The following is a 24,550-nucleotide window of genomic DNA, read 5'->3' as shown; positions in this document are numbered from 1 at the left end:
GAAAAGTGGTTTAGAAAACCATCCAAAGATTCATTTTACTACAAAAAAGAACAGACTTTCTGGGGTCTGAAGGGATTCCTACTTGAAGTTACTCCAGTCAGCAGGGGGTTGTGTTGAATAATCTGCAGACAGAATTGTTTCAAATCTGCAGCTGCCTGGGAAACCTTCAGGTGGTTGAGCCCAGGCTGGAGGAACCAAACCAGACATCAATTCTATTAATCGGATGACTTGTGATACTTTTAAGTCAGAAGGAAGATAGGTACATTCACTCAGTGAATATTGAGTGTACATTTGTGCAGGGTATTGAACTGGGTGATATAAAGAAGAAAAGATGGTTTCTTCTCTCAAACTCACTTTTTATCTGGATTGGGATATCAGGAGTTATGAGAGGCTGGCAAACTGTGAAGGTCAGTGTATTGAGATGGTATTGCAAAGTGAAGTCATGTACTTGTGAGTGTGGTGATGTCATAGGAACACAGAAGGGGCTTTCCCCACCCTCTCACTGCAGTAGTTAGAGGGGGTCTCACAGAGGAGCCAGCATTTGAGGGCAGAATCCTGTTGGAGGAGGAGCAATTTCCCAGGGGGAAAGTGGGAAAGGTCTTTTCATGGAACAGCAAATGCAAAGTGATGTGGCATGAGAATATAGTCTGTTCAAGGAAGTACAACCAGTTCATTATGGTCTAAGGGTCTAGGGGTGTAAAGTAAGAGGTGGAGGAGTGAGGGATGATGAGGCTGGACCCACATCATGGGATCTGATCATGAAGGGTCTTGTTTGCCTTTAGACCTGAAGAGGTTTAGACTGAATCTAGCCAGTGATGTGAAAATACTGCATAATTTTTATTAGGAGTGCATTTTGGAAGGATTGCTCTGGCAGCAGCATGGGGGCTGGATTTGGAGGAAGGTGGGGGGTAGGTCCCAGTTAGGAGGTACACCATCTCTTGCAGGGAGAAAGGAACCTACACAACAACACTTAACACTGTGGCAGAATCTGTTATGGAAATGTGACCAATATGCACTGAAGGAATAATAATTCTTTCTGGATGATTGGGGTAGGCCATGGAAGATTTTCTTAGAGGAGGTTGTATTTACTTACACAATATAAATGGAAATTATATTGGATAAAATTATAACGTAATAAAGATCCGAGTTTTATTCAGAAGGGACAGAAATCTGGATACCTTTTTTTTTTTTTTTAAAGATTTTATTTATTTATTTGACAGAGAGAGACAGCAAGAGAGGGAACACAAGCAGGGGGAGTGGGAGAGGGAGAAGCAGGCTTCCCACGGAGCAGGGAGCCCGATGGCGGGGCTCGATCCCAGGATCCTGGGATCATGACCTGAGCTGAAGGCAGACGCTTAACAACTGAGCCACCCAGGCACCCCCTGGATACCTTTTTTAATCCTAGAAGGTGAGAGAAATTTAGTTTGAAGAGTAATTTCACTTTTGGGGTGACAGAATGACATAACATTTTTGGAGGGCATACCAGATTTTATTTGAAGGAATAGTACAAATGAAATAACTTTAAGTGGATGTTTTGGTACAATTTAGAGAAAAGGTAAAGGTCACCCCAGCGTGCATGCCTGGCCTTGGTGACCAAGGAAGTCAGCCCTTGAGAAGCCAGCCTAAGGCTTAGCTCTTACTGTCCTGTCTCCCAGGATACACTTAGCAAAGAGATACTCTGCCATACCAGATTCCAGGGTCCCTATTCTTTGATGGATTTCACCTGTTCATTCAAGTAATGAATGTCAATGAAGTCACATTAATAGGGGTCATTTTTGTCAGTGACCAGTTGGTGCAGTTCCAGTAGTGACAGATTTATGCTTTTTTCCAAGTGTAACATTTGCACACTCCATTGCATTTAGACAGCTCTCCCAGTTAACCATGGTTTGTTTTCTTGATATCCTGAAGAATTTGGGATTTGGCCACCTTGTTGGTCTGCAGCTTCCTCACTTTCTCAAGCATGTTCCCTCTCTTGAGGTTGGTGAAGAAAATATTTGGCAAAGTTCTTCAAAGCCACACCATTGGGGTCAAAGCAGTAAGGCATGGACAGGTAGACGTAGGAGGCGTAGAGCTCCAGGTTGATCTGGCAGTTGATGGTGTCTGATTCCTGGTTATAGTTTTGGCGCATCTGCAAGAGGAATGCATAATTGTGATGGGTGGCCAAGAAGGGTCCTCTGAGGGCACTTTGAGGTGGTGGTGGAGAGCCAGTGGGTTGAGCTCTGGTTCCTTCCAAGCACTGTGAAAGCAGGAAACCACAATGACTCTCAGTGAGGAATGTCTATCTTGAAATAGCTTGATATAACAGTTCAAAGAACATTGCAAATGCATTCTTGCCTCCCACTAGGCTTAGGTTCAGATCAACCTTGGAGGTTGCAAACCATTCTGCTAAAATGTTGTATTAAATGATGGATTGCATGAGTGAAGCATACAGGGCTTAGTAACTGTGGAGCACCTAGCCTGGATTATAGGGGAAAGGATCATGGGCTGTGCTGAAAAGAAAGCTGGGCTTTGGAATTGAATCTTGTTTTGACAGTTACTGTGAGTCTTCCAGTAGGATGAGTTGGAGCCTAGTTTCCTGAGTTATAAGAGTATGAAAGATGTTCACTTTCTATGGTCATTGTGAAAATTAAGTGAAATTATGATACTGAAAGTAGCACATAATAGGTTCTTAATTCTTTCTGTGTTACATCTTTCCTGTTAAACATTTTCATGGTAGGGTAAGGAAAGCATTTTGACTAATAATTTAGCTCATACCCAAATTTCTTCCTTCCTCAAGTAATAGAATCCTCTATTCAGTGCATTGATCTGATCTTTCCTTTGAGAAAATGTAATAGGGAAATGTTTGAAAGCTTCGTGCTATTTTGAAGACTATCCCCTTCCTACCCCCTGCATTTTGAGAATACACAGAATCCCATCAACATGCCCCTATAATTACTTGTACCCCCTGTAATAGGCTGAATTGTTCCAGAGTTCATATACAGTGCTTTCATCATTCTTACTTGATTCTTAATCATTCGCTACTGTAATTTACCTTGGTTTCCATATACATGTTTCTCTCAACATGAGTGATGCACAGATTTTTGTTTTTACACTAGGAACTATAAATGTTTATGGATGGATAGTTCATATTAGAAATTATATTTAAAAAATGAAAATGAGCTATCTTTAACTTTTTTTTTTTTTTTAAGATTTTATTTATTTATTTGACAGAGAGAGATACAGCGAGAGAGGGAACACAAGCAGGGGGAGTGGGAGAGGGAGAAGCAGGCTTCCCGCCGAGCAGGGAGCCTGACGTTGGGGCTCCATCCCAGGACCCTGGGATCATGACCTGAGCCGAAGGCAGACGCTTAACAACTGAGCCACCCAGGCGCCCGTTTAACTGTTTTAATATCCCCACCCCTAGTCCCTTAAAGAGATTTAATATAAAATTTTATTATGGAAAATTTCACACATTTACAAAAGGAGGGAATGGTATATGAACCCCCAGGTACCCATCTCCTAGCTTTAACAATTACCAACTCATGACTGATCTTATTTTATCTATACCCATGGATTATTTTGAAACCTATCATACATGCCATCATTTCATTCATAAATATTTTAGAATCTATAAAGGCTACGTACTGTTTTAAGTTTTAGGATCTATCTCACCTATATTCTCTGCAGTATCTGATTACAGTGCTGTCCCTTTGAACTATAGTTTAACAAAAACATTTGAGGCAGGGTTTTGTTGTTGTTTTGGGGGGATCAAACCATTTTATTGAGATGCTTTGGGGAAAGGTCAAAGGGTAGGAGGACAATGACATCTGGGCCGGAATCTCCCCAGCTTCACAGTCGCTGAAAGGAGGAAAGGTTATTTTGCTTTTCTTTCTTAATTGCCTGCTTAACTGTAAAATATGTCTGTAGTGTTTACAAATAATCTTTAAGAGTTTTCAATTGCAAGTGATTATTCAATCAGGATCATCTTTAACAAGCACATTCCTCAGTTCACTTTATTAAATTTTTACTGTATTAGTAGTACATTAATACATTTTTACTGGAAAAAGTTAATATAGAATTACATGTTATATATCTATTTTATTTATTTTATTTTATTTTTTTAATTTATTTATTTGACAGAGATAGCACAAGTAGGCAGAGCGGCAGGCAGAGGGAAAGGGAGAAGCAGGCTCTCTGCTGAGCAGGGAGCCCGATGCGGGGCTTGATCCCAGGACCCTCGGATCATGACCTGAGCCGAAGCCAGCCGCTTAACCGACTGAGCCACCCAGGCGCCCCTATATATATTTTTTAAATCATAAAATCAGAGTACATATACTGTTAGGCAACTTGCTATTCTTAGTTCACACTCCCACACTTCTTTCCATCCTGGCCTGCTTTGAATCTCTTCCACCCTGTGGCCACACAGCCCCGGAGGGGATCTTTTTAAAATGTAAATCACATAGTTCCTTGATAAAACCCATTCTGATGACGTCTCTTTTTACTTAGAATAATGTAAGCTTCTTACCAGGGCCTGAAAGGCCCAGTGTGATCTACCTTGCCTATATTCTCTGTCCTTCCTAATATGCTTGAGCCTCCTTTTGATTCCTTGAAGGTGTGTTCCCCCCATCATAACACTAAGCCCTTTGCACTTGCTCTGTGCTCCTTGCCTGGTCATATTTTGGCTTTCTGGAGGCATTTGTCATTCAGGATCCTCCCCCCACCCCCCAGCTCCATTGTCTTTTAACTCAAACATTATCTTCTCAGGGGAGACTTATTTGACCCCTTTGTCTATATTAAGTCTTCCTCCTCCTTTCCTCTGGCAGCTTGTCTGGGCATTTAAAAATGGCTTTATCTGTCTTTTTATCCACTGCAAGAGCAGTAAGTGCAAAAATACTTGGTCTGGTTTTTATGAATGCTGCATCTTTTGAAGTTGTAAGATGTCAATTATATTCATTTTTGGAAATTTTTTTCCTGTTTGTCCCACTCATTTTTTCCCCCTTAATTCTCTTATTTGGTGTTAGTTTCTTAAAGATTGATTTTTATCATCTTTGTAAATTTCAGAATTGCTCATTGCCAATCTGTGAATACTCACTGTTGGAGAAGACTCATTGCCTGGCTGGAGGCTGGGAAATCCAAGTGTTCCTTCCTTTTCCTTGTATCAGAGTTTGGAGCCCTCAAAGAACTGCATCTCAGATCTGTACCTCTGAAACAAATGATGCAATATATGTTAAGAAAGAAAAAAAAAGAAGAAGAAGAATGTAGCAGGAGGGGACAATGAAGGGGGGGAAATCGGAGGGGTAGACGAACCATGAGAGACGATGGACTCTGAAAAACAAACAGGGTTCTGGAGGGGAGGGGGGTGGGAGGATGGGTTAGCCTGGTGATGGGTATTGAGGAGGGCACATTCTGCATGGAGCACTGGGTGTTGTGCACAAACAATGAATCATGGAACACTACATCTAAAACTAATGATGGAATGTATGGGGATTAACATAACAATAAAAATTTAAAGAAAGAAAGAACTGCATCCACCTCCATGGCACACTTCCCTCAGGAAGGTGTTTGGATGTGATTTTGCCCACTAACCCTATCCTGTCCTTTCTATGTTTTTGGGTTTTTTTCCTAAAATTTCTGTTTTTCTGATGGCCATCCTCTTTTAGAGGTCCCCCCCACCCCTTGGAAAGGTTATGCATGTATTCTTTAAATAACTTCTGTCATTTCTGGAATTTGAGCACATTGGGAGATAGGCTCATGTTCTCAGTTGGCTGTCCTGATCTAGTCCCTGTGGTCCACTTCAGAACATTTTTTTTTAATGTATGAGATTTTTATCTGCTGGTTTTCTCTTTATTGAAGGGATTTAAATTTTTTTAAAAACTTGGTTTGGGAAAATCTTAAAAAGTAGGGAGAATAATATCGTGTACCATGGTGTACTTTGCCCAGCTTCAAAAATTATCAACGTATGGCCGATCTTGTTTCACCTATACTTTCACTTTCCTTTCAAGATTACTTGGAAGTCAGTCCCATTCTTTGTATTATGTATTCTATAAAGACTTCAGTATGTTGCAGAGATGCCAGTGTAATGCTCAGAAGTAGTCTGTCTTCCTGCAGTCACTGCTGGGAACCCTGCTGCCTAGAGCATTCTCACAAATGGCTAAAGCCTGGTGGATTCTCCTCATTGTCTCTTTGGAAAAGACCACCCTATTCATCTCTGTTATGGCCACAGTTTGACACATAGTACATATTCAGTATCATTTGTTGAATGAAATACATTCGTTTCTGTAATCTTCGTTATGAAAAGCAGGTTATATTTTTGGATATGGTATGGAATTAGGTGGAACTACAGCTGACCTGTCAGAATAGAACTGGTTTCTGAATCTTTATTACATAGTGAATTTTCAGAGCAAGAGTCTATATTCTCATTTTAAAAGGGAAAGCAAATGATTTCCCAGCCCATTGAAAACTCCAACTAATTTCTCTAAGTGTTACCCATACAGTCTTAAATGGGTTAGATATCTTTATGTTGTTGCCCCAAACAAACAGGGCTCTTCAGGACCCTGAGTTTTTGAGGCCATCAAGTTAAGGTTCCCTCCTTGGCCTCCCTCCCCTTCTTCCCTTTCTTCCTTGCCTGGAGGGGTCCATCAGGCACCCAAGGAAATAAGACACTGTACAGGAACTAGGAACACTGAGAGCTGAAAAAGCTACTTTGTTTAGTAGGGCAAATAGCAAGATAAAGTGAATTTCTTTCAGCTCTTTGCTGTAGTAGAGGAAAAGAGTTCAGTTGCTTTTGATGACTAAAGTGGCAGGCACACATAGTTGCTCACATAGTTGCCGTGGGCATCCTAGACTCTTGTTCTTTCTTCACTTGGCTTCCACATCCAGTTGCTGTAAGCCATGTGTAGTCTTCTTTCTCTCTTCTGTTCTCTGAGCAATCTGTTCTTCTCTCTTTCCATGGCTGCTCCACAGTCAGATAACCATCATGTCACCTGCATGATTGTTACAGATACCTTATGGTTTCCCTCTCCCTCCGGCTGTTTATGAGACTCACCTAGCACCTGAAGTGACCCACTCCAGAATAATGAAATCATGACGGAGAGGAGAGCTACCCAAAATGTAGGACTTTAATTTCTCTGAAAGCCTCATTAATTCTCTTACTTCTGGGCATTTAAATGCAGTGTTCTTCGTGTTTGGAATGTTGGTTTTTCCCTGTTAAGACCTCTTCACCTTGGTGGTATTCCCATTTTTCCTTCAGGTTTCAGGTGAGACCTCCGGAAACCCCCCTTAGTGTTGTCCAGTAGAACTTTCTGTGATGATAGGAAGTGTTCTGTACTGTTCACAGTGTTTTCCTGTGCTGTCACTAGCTTCCCAGCACTTAAGCTGTAACTCGTGTGACTGAGAAATTGCATTTTAAATTTTATTTAACTGTAGGTGTTAGGTGCCCTAACTTGTGTCCTTACACAATACTGTGTGTGTTCCCCCATCATAACACTATATTATATATTTTCCTAAATTTTTATTATTAAACATTTCACAAAGTTGAAAGAATTTTTTAGTGTACATTCCTGTATCCGTCACCTAGATTCTACCATTAATACAAATACCATACTTGGTTTTAACACATATCCATCTGGGCCTTTCTCTATCCATCCATTAATTCTTTTTTAAAAATACATTTCAAAATAATACCAGTACTCATTCCCCTAAATACTTTTTTTTTAAACATTTTATTTATTTATTTGACAGAGAGAGACAACGAGAGAGGGAAAACAAGCAGGGCAAGTTGGGGAGGGAGAAGCAGACTCCCCGCTGAGCAGGGAGCCCGATGCGGACCTCCATCCCAGGACCCTGGGATCATACCTGAGCCGAAGGCAGATGCTTAATGGCTGAGCCACCTAGGCACTCCTCCCCTAAATACTTTAACATGCATATATCATCAACAGCTTTTTTGGATGTAAAGTTTATGTATAATTGTCCATGTTTTAAGTATCTGTTTGCTAAGTTTTGATAATTGCACATCCCAGTGTACCCCATACCTCTATCAAGATTAGAACATTATCATCACCCCGGGAGTTTCTCTCTTGCCCCTTCCCAGTGTGTCTTTTCTCTCAATTTCCCAAGAGATGACTGTTCCGAAGATTTTTTTTTTTTTTTCTGCAGTGTCCATTTAACACCCTGAATAGCTTAACATCACGCTCACTATAAAAGAGAAATGCTTGGCTTCTTAGTTTCCATATGCACCCTTCTATACACATTCAATTAAATTTTGTGTTTGATTTTCAGCTAGATCAGCTCTGTGGCTACCCAAAATAGGAGATTGTTTTAGGGCTGCCGTGGAAGCTCACAGAGGGATACTTGAGCTGAGGGTTCAAGCTAGCAGGTTCTTTCTCTCTGTAAGTGCTCTAGTGCACTTAAGAGAATCCCCCCCCCACCGCAGTCCTTACCTTCCTCACTACTGTCATTGGGATCAAGTGCAGCAGCCTTGGTTTTCCAGTTAGCATGTGATTACTGTCAACCACAAATGGTATCGTGATTAATTCTGATTCTAATACCTGCTATGGATTATTGACATCTTATTTCTAATTGACAGTGAGCTCAGCACTGCACTCAAGAGGCTCAAGGGCATGACCAAACCAGTATCTTTGTGGGTCTGTCTGCTAGGACCACTCCCCAGTGCCAACAGTACATAAGTCTGGGTCCATTCAGGAGACAGAGACCACAGAGTAATTTAAAAGAAGGAAGTTTAATATAAAGAATTGTTAAGTTATGATAGGAGAATAACTATAAAGATGTAAACAAAGCTCTACAGGATATTCTATGACTAACAGATGGTCCTCAAAGGAGGGCCAACTGAGAGGGGATCCCCCTACTCAAGTCTGGGGTTTAGATCTTATTAGACAAGTTATAGGTGCAACCTAAAGTTGCTGATAGAAAAATTTGTTGAGTTGCTGGGACTAGAGCTGGTCCACTGTAGCTGAGCAAGCAGGAAATAACCTTCTCAGGTATAGGTGAGCCCGGGTTGGTTGGCTTGTGAGTATGGGAAGTTGGGGTGCTGTTGTGGGCATGCAGCCTGGAGTGTATGATGTCCTCATTGGGAGATAGTGCCCAGTCAAGCCTGCCAGGTTGCTGAGGGACTGGACCTGTGGGCATCTGGCTAGGTTAGGGCACCACTGGATATCCTCCCATTTGCACCATGCAGCAGGAGCCAGAAAAAAATAAAGACAGCAACAAGATCCAGAAAGCGTCCTTCCTGCAATGCCCCTTTGGTACATTTAACTGTGACAGAGTGTAATATTGTGCTCAGTATAAGGAAGAAATGCTTAAAAACCAGTCCATTTTTAAAGCCAGGTACTGATGGATGAATTCAGAGCAGAGAAAGTAGCACATTGGTAATTGTCGTAGACAGTCAGATCATGTTATTCTACTCACAATTCCTCAGTAGCTCCCCATTTTACCCAGAGTGAAACCAAAGCCAGACACAGTCAGGCCCTCTACTTGACCTCATCTTATGGTACTGTCTTCCTGTTGCTCTGGGGTAGCCATCCTGGCCTCTGCTGGCCTATCTCAGTTTCATGCTGCAGTAGGTTTGTATCTTGGAACCATGTTTCTGGAACATGACCTGCCATGCTCCTGACATAGGGCCCTTGCACTGGCTGCTCCTTCTTGGAAAGCTCTTTTTCTTCGTATCTGCGTGGTGAGTTCCTTACTTTCCTTCAAGTAAGTCTTTGCTCAGATGTCAGTTTCTCAGTGAGGCCCACCCTTGACCACCTTGTTTAACACTGAAAGCCCCAGCACTCCTGATGTCCTCACATGGCTTGACTTTTTCCATGATACTTTTTACCTGCCATGCTATGTGATCTGTGTATTTCTGAAGTCTGTCTCCTCCCTCCATAATGTCCAGTGCTGTCCATGGCGGAGGTTTTTGTTTGTTTTGCTCACTTATCCCAAATACCTAGAATAGTGCCTGGTGCATTGTAGATGCTCAATAAGTACGTGAATATTAGAGTGGACTTGATATACTCATTAAAATGAAATTCTGAGGGAGCCTGGGTGGCTCAGTTGGTTAAGCGTCTATCTTCAGTTCTGGTCGTGATCCCGGGATCCTGGGATCGAGCCCCCACGTCTGGCTCTCTGCTCAGTGGGGAGCCTGATTCTCCCTCTCCCTCTGCCTGCCACTCCCCCTACTTGTGCTCTCTTTCTGTCAAATAAATCAGTAAAATCTTTTAAAAAAATGAAATTCTATTTTAACAAAGCAATTATGATTTTGTTGTTTGACACATTTTTACTACTACTGTGTTATGCAGTTTCCCTTATATTTTGGAGACTGGTTACATTCTTTTGATTGACCAGGGTGATAATGCGTATATTTTGGGGTCACTTGTACTCTGTAAAACGAAGCACTGTGCTTTTTTGTTACCTTTTCTATGTCACTCTTTAGCTTCTGTGACTCTTCTTATCTGAGCAGATTCCTGAAGCAGATAACTATATATATATTTTAAAGATTTTATTTATTTATTTGAGAGACAGGGAGAGAGTGCAGGTGATTGGGGGGCAGGGCAGAGGGAGAGGAAGAAGCAGACTCCCCACTGAGCAGGGAGCCCAACACAGGGTGATCCCAGGACCCTAGGATCATTGACCCGAGCTGAAGGCAGATGCTTAACCAACTGAGCCACCCAGGTGCCCCGTATTTTTAACATTTTATTCTTCAGAATTAAGTCTTGGTCACGGAAAGTTAACTTATTTTTGTTGTTGTTTTTAGGTGCTGAATGTGGAGTAAATGCAGATGTTGAGAAACATCTTGAATTGGGCAAGAAATTACTTGCAGCTGGACAGCTAGCTGATGCTTTATCTCAGTTTCATGCTGCAGTAGGTTTGTATCTTGGAACCAAAAACCCTCAGGGGCCATTCTAGTGAATTATAATTAACAGCTCCTTCTTTGGATAACATTTAAAATAAACATTATTTAATGTTTAAGGAAAACATTTAAAAATATTTACAGGATTCTGGGTGAAATAGATTAATAAAATAAATGCACAACACTTAAATGTGTATGTATCTAACACGAGAGAATTTTCCAGGTAACTTAAGACTTTCTACTGTAAGTACCAAGAATAATTCAAGGTAATTTTGACAGAAAGCTTTTCTCACTGTATTATATAGTTTTTTGCCCTCCTAGAAGATTTCACTGAAGACGGTTTAATTTTCTTGATGACTTGAGAACATTGGTATAATTATTTTACTTTGGGGCCTTTGGGGGATCCTCTTGTCCATTGCCTCTTCCGTGTTGGCCAAACTTCCTCCATCTCTTAGGCTGTTCTGTTGCTCACTTGTATTTGTCTGTAGTGTCAGCTGTCTTTGCACCTTTCAGTCTGTTGGGATTGAGAGAAACGAGATGGCCACAATAAATAGGTTCTAAGTGAGGGCTTAAAGGATTTTCTTACGAGTCACTGCGTACACTTTTGTGCTAGGACTTTTTGGCATTGACTTTTTGAATCCTTTTTTAAATTTATGCATTCTCACCTTTATTTGGGATGGTTAAGAGTGACAAGTTAACTGCGGGGTAATGAGGTGGGGTTTTTTTGTTTTTTGCATATTTTTAATAAGATACAGTTCTGCTCACCAGAAAAATTATCATCCTACTCTTAATAATTTACTTTGTAAACAGAACATGATTAGATTTTGGTTTGGCAATATTATTCTTCATGCTGTTTTGAAAACTCAGATTTTTATTACTGGTGTTATTAGCTCTCTGGAATAATAGGAAACCTAAATTTTAATCTTGGCTATGCCACTTGATAATCCTATGATTATTGGTCAAGTTGTGTAAGTAAATTTTGGCTTAAACAAGTGACCTGCATATTCCTAGCAGTTTTCACTGTGCTACCCAAAAAAGGATTTCTTTGTGAAGGTTAGGTGAAGAATAACGTATATAAAGATCTTTTTGAAAATAGGGTACAATAACACATGTAAGGTATGTGGAAATATAATTTTTATGTCTCTGAAAATTAAGACTTTTAAAAAACAGACTTGATGTGTTAATAGGATTTTCTTAACTATGTGAAGTTTCTATTAGGAAATTTTTTCATTTTGGCAATTAGCTCACCTTGGGAAGTGGTGGGTAATTGGCACAACAATTCACACAAGTTACTTTTCAGTAGAGACCATATACTATGTGACCATGTCATTACTGAGGCCACACTTTTCTGGTGATTTGAACTGTCTTCAGTGCTGCAGCATAGTAATGAAAAAAGATTTCCATTATTGTCTTAGATAAAGCATGTCTTAAAAAAATACTGATTCTTCCCTAGTAGCGCAAGAATATTTGCAGAAACTTATACCTCCTACCTACTTTACAGTTTATTATTTGCTTTCTTTAATCTCACATTTAGCAGAAACATTAGGGCCTGTAATATTGTTACAGTAGTTTAAAATGACTGCCTGTTTTTCTTTAGCTTCAGTGCCATACAAGAATTCTTGAGATGTCTCTTTCCCAAAATACCCAATAAAATGTTGTTGTAGTCGCTGAAAGACGTAAATTAGTAAAGCTAGAACATGGTAATTGATTTGTGGAATTCACTGAAGGTAGAAAGCGAAGCACTACTGTGTATTCAGAGCTCAGAGCAGTGTCCTTCTGTCTGTCATGATTTGGCGGGTTGCAGCCATTCTCAGCATGGTGCCCACGTCATACTTTCTGAGGAGGACCTGTGTAGTTCGGGACATTCGTCATTTTAGTTTGTGTAAAACACTGATCATAGCCAACTTCAGAAAATAAAGTTTAAATTGGATATGACGACACTGTGTGAGAGATAGTAATGGGGGGGTGGTGTCACGGTCCGTTGACTCTCTTATGAGATGTGTATGTGTGTGTATCAGAAAAGAGCTTTAGAGCCTCCGTTTCAATGGTCTCCTTTACCCAACATCAGATTTTATAATGGCCCCACTGGCTGCTTCGGGCAGCGCAGTGAGTTAGTGAGCGCCTCTCCCCAGCAGTGAGCGCGTCCGGGCTCCTGCCTGGTAGACGGGCCCGGCGTGCGCTCCCCGCTGCGGGCCGAGGGGCTGTGCTGTGGGGAAACGGCACTCGCGTCTTCATGCCTTGCTTTACGCGGACTGTATAAAGAGCTCATTAAATGCTTACTCATTTATTATGCTTCCCAACTGCTCAGTTTTGTGATGTACTTATTTCTTTAACTTCTGTGATTAGAAACTGATGGTAGGGTTTGTAATAGAATTTGGCTAGCAGCCTTGTGAGTTATCAACGGATTGTTTTTTTATTATAATGCTATAGTTGACATTATTTATGGTTGTGGCACCCTTCCATTTTCATTTTTGAAAAATTACTAGGTGCATTTTGAAAATTGGGCTTGGTATGTTTTATGATTACCTTTTTAACACAGTAAAAGGTTTATGTATTAAAACTCAGTAGCAGCACAAATGGTTTCTACAGTATGGTACAGATCTATCAGTGATTTGATATGAAGTTTTTTCGTATCTGGCAAATGAATATTTTTTGGCAGGAGTTTTAAAATTTGGAACTGATGGAAACATTCTTGATCTGTTGGAAACCGTGATTTAGGGAAGAATGTTGATTACCACTTTCCACTTAGTCTTCTGAAACAGTGGCACTTACCTCAGTCCTCAGTGTTACGAAGCAGTCAGACACAAGTTTTGTTTAGAGATCTCTCATTAGAGAAACTGCAGTGCAGTGTGAAAGATGCCCTCTTATTCCTGCAGCATGATCTTACGGAGGTAATGAATTCTAGGATCTGAAATCACTTTTTTGATAGACTTAACAGAATGTCTTAGCTCTCTATATCTGGCAGGAATGAATGTCTAAGGCGGTGGATTAAACGGTGGGCATTTCTGAAATGATGGGTTTCCCCATTTGCTTGGTAAGAAAATCAGCATCCCATTCACAATTTGCTAAATCAAAAAACAAAATCCATGTCTACATTTATTTGTCACTTAAACATATCATGATGCTTTCTTACCACATTTGTACCTCATTTGTGAAATGGGGATGGGCATTACTAGTCACATCTAGACAGAAGGAAACAAAGAGTATTTAGTAACTTTCCAGACGTCACATTCTAATTCAAAAGATTGTGAACTTCCTAGGGATAGGTAGAATCTTAGTATTATTGTTATTATCATTATTATTATTTGTATTGAAGTGTAATTAGCATACAGTGTTATATTAGTTTCAGTTGTACAACATTGATTTCACAGTTCTATACATGATCCAGTGCTCACCACAATAAGTGTAGTCATCTGTCACCATACAGTGTTATTACAATATTGTTGACTATATTCCCATGCTGTACATTTCATCTCTGACTTATTTATAAAATGACTAAGTTTGTGCCTCTTAATCCCCTTTATCTATTTTACCCATCTCTCCACACCACCCCCAGAACCACCAGTTCTCTGGATTTAAGAGTCTGTTTTTTTGCTTATCCTGTTTTTTAGATTCCACATATAAGTGAAGTCATATGGAGGGCGCCTGGCTGGCTCAGTTGGTAGAGCATGTGACTCTTGGTCTTGGGGTTGTTAGTTCGCATTCCATGTTGGGTGTAAAGAGTACTTAAAGATAAAATCTTTAAAAATGAAATAGATGAAGTGGCGCCTGACTGGCTCAGTCAGTGGAGCATGCAACTCTTGATCTTGAGCCCCACATTGGGTGTAGAGATTACTTAAAAATAAAAAAAAAACTTAAAAAAAAAAAATAAGTGAAATCGTATGGTATTTGTCTTTTCTGACTTATTTCACTTAGTGTAATACCCTCTAGGTCTACCCATGTGTTGCAATGGCAAGCTCTCATTCTTTTTTATGGCTGAGTAATATTCCTCTGTGTGTGCACGTGTGTGTATCAGCCACCATCTTAAGGATATGCAGTATCCTATTTAGTCATTATTTTATTTATTTTTTATTTTTTAAAAGATTTTAATTATTTATTTGACAGAGAGAAGCACAGCGAGAGAGGGAACACAAGCAGGGGGAGTGGGAGAGGGAGAAGCAGGCTTCCCGCCGAGCAGGGAGCCTGACGTGGGGCTCGATCCCAGGACCCTGGGATCATGACCTGAGCCGAAGGCAGACGCTTAACGACTGAGCCACCCAGGCACCCCTTAGTCATTATTTTAATCTCTGGTAGGTACTCAGTAAAAGTTTGAATGAAGCGGTAGAGCTGGGTTAGCTGGGAGCAAGAATAAACATTTTTTGTATCTAGGCAAGGGTGGTGGTCTTTCTGCTTTCCACTGCCACTGTTTACATCATTTATAATTGGCTTTCTGATGTATTTTCTCCAGTTAGTAGTTGTGGGTTTTTTTTATTATGGCTAATTTTCTTATATTTGAGTTGTTTGGTAGTTTGAGGATTAGGATGAACTCTCATGTTCACATTTTTTTTTTAAGATTTTATTCATTTATTTGAGAGAGAGAACACAAGCAGGAGGGAGGGCCAGAGGGAGAGGGGGAAGCAGACTCCTCGCTGAGCGGGGATCCTAGGTACCCTGAGATCATGACCTGAGCTGAAGGCAGACACTTAACTGACTGAGCCACCCAGGCGCCCCTTATGTTCAAATTTCTAATAAACTAGTATAACAATTTGAATGACCTGTTTTCAAGTGAAATCTAATATTTCTGTATGCAGACTTGTGAGTATTTTAAATAATGAACTGCATTGTGTATTGAATGGATAACAGGATAAGTGATTATTTTCAAGGTTATCGGATTTTGTATTATGAGACACTAAGCATGAATTTCTTAAACCAGCCCTTGTTCAGTTGCTGCTTCGTGCACAGTGATACGGGAATGGACATGAGTTCTAGGAACTGTTGGTCTTTTAAGATGAAGACACAGGGACAGCTATTTTGTTTGGCCATTCAGGTGACCCCATACAGCTAAGAACATTGATTCTTGATTCACACGTTGAGCCATTATCATTTGATTCCTCGTTTTTGTAGGTTTATTGTTATAAATTGGGGTTCTAATTCCCACTTCATGTCTTAAAAAATACCTAAAAACTGAAGAATAAAGCAAATGAAAGTGAATGCTCCAGAATTATTTTATATAGACATTTTGAATATATGTGTAATCAAATACTTAATACAAAAGCTGTGTCATATATAATCCTCCTTGGAGGTTTTTCTGCATAGACTGAAATGGTCAGTTTTTTCCCAAAGTGAAGTCCAATGCAATTTTTAGTGAAAGTGCCTTCTTGATAAAATGCCCAATGTTAGCACTAAGCATTCTTCTTTTCTTGAAAGAACTAGATACAGAGTTCAAAATAAGCAACATCTGTGTTTGCAAATCCATTGCTAATTTCATGAGAGAATGATTTGAATATTCTGGTGAGGCACATCTCTTTAAGAGCTATGTCCGTTCTCTCGAATCCCGGAGTGGGGTGGCTGGCAGGGAAAAAGGGAGCCGTGTGACCAGTTGTTTGCTTTGCCTCCTGAATGGAAAGTACTCCAAATGGAAAACTTTCTCGGACCAGTTAGGTCGGAATCTATGAGCAGCTCCTCTTCCAAAAGCAAGTGACAGCGGAGTTTGCCAGACTCTCCGTGCCAGCTCGGGAGGGCTGCTGGGACCAGAGGGCAGGCGATGGAGCAGAGACCTCAGCCCTCGCCGTCTTTGGTCTCCTCTGACAAAAACCTCTTCTGGGCAGAACAGAGTGTGGCAACAAACCATTTGTTCCCCAGGTTTACAGACCTGGCTCTGGAAGGGAGCCACATTCATCCGGAGGCTGGGAAATGTTTTCCTTGGTCTGTGGCTGGGCTGATGTTGTTGTGCTTCCTTCTTGTCCACAGCAGGATGGCACTAGGGAAAGCAAACAAAATAGAAGCCTTTCTCGATGAGAAGGACCCAGGAATCGAGGCCCGAAGCAAGGGAGGAGCTTCTGGGGGAGGGTAGGGGTGAGGAGAGCCTGTGGGGAAGCTGGCTAGCTCCAGGGACCTGCCAAGTATTATTATTACAGTGTCCTACGGAAATGAGAGAAAGACCAAACAAGCTGTGTCCGTTCTGACTTCTTCTAGTCCCTTGCTTGTCCTAGGCAGGTCTCAGTGTTGGCCTTGATTGTGGTGATCAGGAATTTGTTTCCATTTCCTTTTATTTGAGTCCCTGTGGGCCAGGTGATAAGGGAGACAAAAGTGAATTTACTCAAGGAATTTATTTTCTCTAGCTTGAGGTGTATGTATAAGTAATGTCAGAGGGAGTGGTAAGTGTTATGGGCATAGTAAGAGAGGTATGCTGTATTACAGAATGCTGTGGAAATTTAGGGAATGGAAGGTATATTTTCACATGTGTAATCAAATAGGTCATTTAAGCTGTGTCTCAGAGATCGAGTAGGATTTGGACATATGAAGGTGACAGTGTGTGATGTAAACTCCAGGCCTTAAATCATGTAATTTCTAGTATTTATTTTTTGCTTAGTGTAAATAAGTCATGAAAGTACTCCATGTTCATTGTGACACATTTTGGAGTATGTATATACAGTATAAAGAAGAAAACCCGATCTGTCTGCCCAGGTAGCTGCTGTTGACCAATGGTGAATTTCCTTTTCCGTTCAGAGGCAGTCACTTAAGCGTCAGAAATCCTTAGGTATCAAATCATTCTTATGGCCAGACCCACATGTTTAATTCATTGCACATTCTAAGTTGAATATGAACTGAACCTAAAAATAATCTATATCATGTATGCTCTAAGTGTAGTTACTCTGTTTCTTACTTTTTCTTCAGGCTAATTACAGTCTTTTGTAGGAAATACCCTATATACAGCTGCTGACAGTGCTCCTTTTCCCTTGTCTTCCAAGCAAAATTGACCAGGAAAGAAATTTCAGTGATGCTTAGCTGTGATATATGGGTTGTTTTTGGTTTTTGTTTTAGATTTGAAAAAAAAAATTAAACTTTTTTTCTTGTTAAAATGCCCAGTTCTCTTGGTTTTTCAAAAATATAACTACAATAAAATATGTAGTACAATATAATGCGTATTTCAAAATGTACCATTTTGACATTTGTGAGTGTACGAAGTTGTGGCACTAAGTGCATTGATATTGTTGTACAGCCCGCACCCCCATCCGTCTCCAGAGCTTTTTCATCATCCCAAACTGAAACTCTGTACCCATCGAGCAGTTGTTCCCCATTTCTCTCTGTCTGCGTTTCTCTCCTTCCCTCTTTTTTCCTTTCTTTTTATAATAGCCATCTTAATGGATGTGAAGTGGTATATCTTGGTGTGGTTTTGATTTGCATTTCCCTAATGATTAGTGATGGTAAACATCTTTTCGTGTGCTCTTGGCCATTTGTACACCTTCTTTCGTACGTTGTATAGCCTACTCTCTCCTCCTGGTCCACCTTTGCCCAGCAGTACTTCAGGTAGTTTAATGCCACTAACAACTGCTCAAAACCAGGATTTTCAATGATTATATACTATCCTGCCATACAGATTCCCATTTGTCATGTTTTTCAAATGATAAGACCTTCAGGGGTAGAACTTTCGGAGAGTTTTAGTTGTAAATCTTACAATGATGGAACATCTGTGTGCATAAATAAATGTTTATTTGTTTAAGACACATGGCTGGATTTGGTCAAGAACATACATGTTTCAGAATTGCTTTCTAGAAGGCCTGTTTGGCAGCACGAGGTTTGCTTCTAATTGTAGGCACTGCGCAGAGTGGAATTAGCTCAAAACCTAACGTATCCATCTGTTTTCCTTCTTTCAAATGTTGTTAACTCAGTTAGTCCTCTCATTTCCATTCTCCTCCTTTGTCCTAAGATTTGTACCTTTATTTCTTCACTGCCATTTTAGTTGGAATTTGTGAGGGAGCAGAGATTGCACTTTTTTTTTTTAATTTTTTTTTTTAAGATTTTATTTGCGACAGAGAGAATGAGAGACAGCATGAGAGGGAGGAGGGTCAGAGGGAGAAGCAGACTCCCTGCTGAGCAGGGAGCCCGATGTGGACTCGATCCTGGGACTCCAGGATCATGACCTGAGCTGAAGGCAGTCGCTTAACCAACTGAGCCACCCAGGAGCCCTGCACTTTTTTTTTTTTTTTTAAAGATTTTTATTTATTTGAGAGAGAGAGTGCGAGTGAGCATGAGCCAGGGGGAGGGGCAGAGGGAGAGGGAGCCTGATGCGGGGCTCAATCCCAGGACCCTGGGATCATGACCTGAGCCGAAGGCATACGCTTAACCAGCTGAGCCACCCAGTTGCCCCGAGATTGCATATTTACTATGTCAGTTTAATTGGAAGTCTATAATTTTCTAAAGTCCTATGAATAAGGCATAGTCACATTCTCAATCAGTATTTTACTTAAGGAAATTTTGGCAAAGACAAAGACTGAATTGCATACTTATAGAAGTTATGAGTTGAATATAGTTAATATTTTAACCCAGAGGTTGGCAGACTTTTTCTTTAAAGAGCCAGATAGTGAATTCTTTTCAGATAATGAATATTTAAGCTTTGTAGCCATATAGTCTCTGTGTGCATATTTTTTTATTTTTATTTTTTGGCAACTCTTTAAAAATATAAAAGTATTCTTTTTTTTTTTAAAAGAATTTATTTATTTGATATAGAGAGAGAGGGAACACAAACGGGGAGCAGCAGAGGGAGAGGGAGAAGCAGACTCCCCACTGAGCAGGGAGCCTGATACGGGTAAGACTGATGAATCACAGACCTGTACCCCTGAAACAAATAATACATTAGGTCACGAGCCCTAGGATCATGACCTGAGTTGAAGGCAGACGCTTAACTGACGGAATCAGCCAGGCGTCCCAGTCCTGTTCTGGCTTTATTTGCAGTGATCTTGCTACTCAACATGATGCATTATTGATGAAGAAATTCTTTTTTTTTTTTTTTAAGACTTTATTTTAGAGAGAGAGCACTCAAGCAGGTGCAAGAGAAAGAGCAAGCGGGAGGAGGGGCAGAGAGGGAGGGAGGGAGGGAGAAGGGAGAGACTCTCAGGCAGACTCTGTGCTGAGCCCAGAGCCCTATATGGGGCTCAATCCCACAACCCTGAGATCATGACCTGAGCCAAAACCAGGCGTTAGATGCTTAACCGACTGAGCCACACAGGTGCCCCTCCTTAATACCTTTCTTAAGAGAATTGCAAACTCAAGTACTGTTCAGGTTATTTGGGTTTTGAATAAATTACCAAGAGCCAATACTTACTATTTTAATTTTCAGATGGTGACCCAGATAACTATATTGCTTACTATCGGAGAGCTACTGTCTTTTTAGCTATGGGCAAATCAAAAGCAGCACTTCCTGATTTAACTAAAGTGATTGAATTGAAGATGGATTTCACTGCGGTAAGTGCATCTAAACTTTCTTTAAAGGAGAACTTATGGGAATTTGGAAGAGGTAATTTGTCTTTTAAGGTGAGGACCAGCCTGCTAGGCATAGCTGGAGGACAGAGAAAGCAGCTGTGGTGTAGAGGACTGGGCAATAAGAAAAACTCACAGTTTCTGCAATCAAAGGTCTGTGTGAAAAGAGGAACAGTGGGTGCAGCCTCTGATTTTTAGAAGCTTGGCAGTGGTGTTAGCTTTGTGGTTTAGAAAGACCTCTTAATCTCAGGAAACAAACAGAGGGTTGCTGGAGTGGAGGGGGGTGGGAGGGATGGGGTGGCTGGGGGATGGACATTGGGAAGGGTATGTGCTATGGTGAGCACTGTGAATTGTGTAAGACTGATGAATCACAGACCTGTACCCCTGAAACAAATAATACATTATATGTTAAAAAAAGAAGATAGTAGGAAGGGAAAAATAAAGGGGAATCGGAGAGGGAGACGAACCATGAGACTATGGACTCTGAGAAACAAACTTGAGGATTCTAGAGGGCTCTAGGATGGGTTAGCCCGGTGTTGGGTATTAAAGAGGGCACGTATTGAATGGAGCACTGGGTGTTATACGCAAACAATGGATCATGGAACAGTACATCAAAAACTAATGAAGCAATGTATGGTGATTAACATAACATAATAAAATTTAAAAAAAGCTGTTGAATTAAAAGGCTGTCAGGTGACTGATAATAGTTCCAATTAAGGCTGTAGCAGGAGGAATAAAGAAAAGGAGATAGGTCAGTTAAGCAGTGGTTTGTGGTGAGGACACAGTCGTGAATTAGACTGATCCTCCCCTGCACCCAACACAGAGGCTTCAGAAATGGAGGAATTGATAGTCTAGTGGGATATCCTGATGACTGGGAGGTCAGCATAATGGCTTAAAATAATAGGATAGGTTAGATGGTTTCAAAATTAATTTGGTGACTCATTTATTGTTTATATCTTGCCATATTCCAAAAAGGACTAGGGATAACTGATTAGGTGTGGGTGAATGTTTGGTTTGAAATATTGTTTTAGGATGGAATTCCCAAATGTCAAAAGTTTTTTCTGTTACTTTACCTAGCTAAGCACAACCTTTCACAAAGGTTAAGTAGTTCATTTTCCTAGTATTATAGTAGCTATTAGGTAGTTGAAGTGGCTTTCATCTTGCTTTTTATGTGTGTTGATGCACTTAACAGAGGATTAGGGACATTTTTATGTATTGTAAAAGTAATATATACGTTTTAGTGGACTATCAATGTATTTTCTGTCTTATGGTCACGTTGGTCATCAGAGAGTTGGTATCCTTAGAAGAGCAAAGGGTTGTGCAAGCATCACCACTGTCTAGTTCCAGAACACTTTCGTCACCCCCAAAAGAAATCTAGTACCTATTAGCAGCCCCTCCCCATTTATGCCCTGGCCTTTGGCAACCACGTATCCTTCTGTCTGTATGGATTTACTTATTTGGACATTTCATATAAATGAAATTATACAGTGTGTGGCCTTTTGGGTCTGATCTTTTTCACTATGCATATTGTTTTCAGGGTCCATCCATGTTGTAGCCTGTGTCAACACTTCATTCCTTTTTGTTTAGATAATATTCCACTGTATGGATAGATCACATTTGCTTACTGATTTATTAGTTGGTGGGAGTTTGGGTTGTTGCCACTTTTTAGCTATTGCTATGAATATTACATGTACAAGATTTTGTATGGACACCTATTTTCAATTTTGGGGGATATAGCACAAAAAGTATTTTTAAGAAAGCATACTTTAATAAAAGTAATACACATTCAATGGTTCCAGGAATTGTTCTCAAGAGTGCCTTTGTCAAGTGGACATTGGAAAAATAAATATTTCATTAATGCTTTATTAGCGCATTTGGTTTTATTCTTTGTGCTTAAAGAAAATTTGGAAATGCATGGTACTCGGAACACCTTTTCTTTTTTCTAGGCAAGATTACAGAGAGGTCACTTATTACTCAAACAAGGAAAACTTGATGAAGCAGAAGATGATTTTAAAAAAGTGGTAAGTTCAGTTTGTATTTGGTTTTATGAAGATGTTGAACATCTTTATGAAGACGAGTGAATTTATGGGACTTTTTATAGTAAGACATTTAGCAATAACTTTATAGCTAAAAGGGAAAATCATCTGATTTGTGTATATAAAAATCACAGTTTCTGAATTAATACATAGTGACTGACATGAGGGAATCACTTTATTTTTTTTTTTTAATTTTTTAATTTTTAATTTTTAATTTTTAATTTTTTTTTTAAAAGATTTTATTTATTTATTTGCCAGAGAGAGAGATAGCAAGAGCAGGAACACAAGCAGGGGGAGTGGGAGAGGGAGAAGCAGGCTCCCCACCAAGCAGGGAGCCCGATGCGGGACTCGATCCCAGGACCCTGGGATCATGACCTGAGCCGAAGGCAGACACTTAATGACTGAGCCACCCAGGTGCCCGGGAATCACTTTTAATAGTTGGAAGATAAAATATGTGGAAAGAGTATATAATTTTTTTTTAAAGATTTTATTTATTTGAGAGAGAGAGAGAGAGCATGAGAGAGGAGAGGGTCAGAGGGAGAAGCAGACTCCCACTGAGCAGGGAGCCCAACATGAGGCTCGATCCCAGGACCCTGGGATCATGACCTGAGCCGAAGGCAGTCACTTAACCAACTGAGCCACTCAGGCACTCAGTAATACGTAATTTTAATTCAGTTTATATAGCTCACATGTTCTGCTTTGTTTTCCATGAGAATCTAGAGATGTCAGCTGAACTATTCTAAAGTGCTTGGGAAACCCTTCATTTGATTTGAAAGGAATAATGAGACATTCTTAAAACGGAATTTTGTAATTTCCCATATGGCTATTTTACAGTGTGTAAAGTGTTTTGGATTTGTTGGGGGATGGTACAGATTACATGTAATTGAAAAACGATTTGGAGAGAGAGCCAAAGTCTTCATTCCCTCATGAAGCTTATTTTAAGACCTGCATTTTTATTCTGTCTGGATTTGTTTTTGGAGTGGTCTAGAAAGAGCATATATACAGTGGGCCTTTGAACAAAATGGGTTTGAACTGCATGGGTCCACTTATATGTGGACTGTTTAAGTAGTGTAAATGTATATTTTATTCCTTATGATTTTTTAAATAAAATTTTCTTTTCTCTAGTGTACTTTATTATAAGAATACAGTATATAATACATATAACATTTGAAATATATGTTAATTGACTTTGTTATTGATAAGGCTTCTGGTAAACAGTAGGCTACTAGTAGTTAAGTGTTGGAGGAGTCAAGTTGTATGTGGATTTGACTGTAGGGGGTGGGTGGTGCCGTGCCCCTAATAACCCTAAGGGTCAACTGTATAAACCTCATTGTTCATTATTTGCATTTTTGTACTTTATAAAAATGCTCAGTTATGAGATGATAACCACTATGAATATAAAACTGAAATTTCTACTATTTTCATAACCTTTGTCACAATGCTCAGTCATATGCAGAGAAATCCAAAAAACTAAATTAGACTTAATTGTATTAAAATCTAATCAGTAGCTGTCTCATGGTCTCAGTAAAACTGGATGTTCCTTTATGTTTGTCTACTTTTCCTTACTATTTGGGAAGATGCTTGAGAGCAGGCTGAAGGACAGGTGGTGGGGAGGCCATGGTGTTGGGGTCACTTTTCCCCAGCCCAGTTCTTGTACATAACAAGTGTTGTGAGAAATTTGTTGAATGGATGGATGAATGATAAAGCATAAGAATGGGTTTCCTTCTTTTTAACAGATGGTTAAATCTATTACTTAGAACTTTGTTCCAATCACAACATTAGAGTAGCCTTTTAGAAATAACACAATTTAGAATAAAGCTTTAGCAAAAATTAATCCTTACTGGGCAATGGATGTATCTTTTTGGAGAAGTGAGTTCTTGGAACTCTGGGTATGTCTTGATTAATGTCTTTTCTGTGATTGATATTAAAACCTCTCGGAAACAAGAAGGGGGACTTTCATGAGACTTTACACTTTTAGATTGTTTTCTGACAGTCATACTTCCGCTAGTGTGTGTTTTTTTTTTAAAGATTTTATTTATTTATTTGACAGAGAGAGAGATAGTGAGAGCAGGAACACAAGCAGGGAGAGTGGGAGAGGGAGAAGCAGGCTTCCTGCGGAGCAGGGAGCCCGATGCGGGGCTCGATCCCAGGACCCTGGGATCATGACCTGAGCCGAAGGCAGACGCTTAATGACTGAGCCACCCAGGCGCCCACCGCTAGTGTGTTC

The 24,550-nt window shown here is 40.1% G+C and overlaps 1 protein-coding gene across 2 annotated transcripts in view; it reads left to right on the top strand.

Annotated features, from left to right (window-relative positions):
• Nucleotides 1–24,550, top strand: part of DNAJC3 (DnaJ heat shock protein family (Hsp40) member C3) — a 68,849-nt gene that overhangs the window by 7,860 nt on the left and 36,439 nt on the right. Inside the window, exons 2-4 of one of the 2 annotated variants that reach the window (XM_045869611.3) lie at nucleotides 10,733–10,843; nucleotides 20,148–20,272; nucleotides 22,234–22,308. In XM_045869611.3, coding sequence (XP_045725567.1) covers nucleotides 10,733–10,843; nucleotides 20,148–20,272; nucleotides 22,234–22,308 — 311 coding nt within the window. The remainder of the gene's footprint in view (nucleotides 1–10,732; nucleotides 10,844–20,147; nucleotides 20,273–22,233; nucleotides 22,309–24,550) is intronic. The other variant, XM_054506392.2, reaches the window with a different exon arrangement.

Source organism: Mirounga angustirostris, unplaced genomic scaffold (assembly GCF_029215605.1).
Source record: "Mirounga angustirostris isolate CCGP_5_RB_7025 unplaced genomic scaffold, mMirAng1.0.hap1 SCAF_3, whole genome shotgun sequence".
Lineage (NCBI taxonomy): Eukaryota > Metazoa > Chordata > Mammalia > Carnivora > Phocidae > Mirounga > Mirounga angustirostris.
The sequence above is the reverse complement of the archived record's forward strand: the minus strand, read 5'-3'. Positions and strand labels throughout refer to the sequence as shown.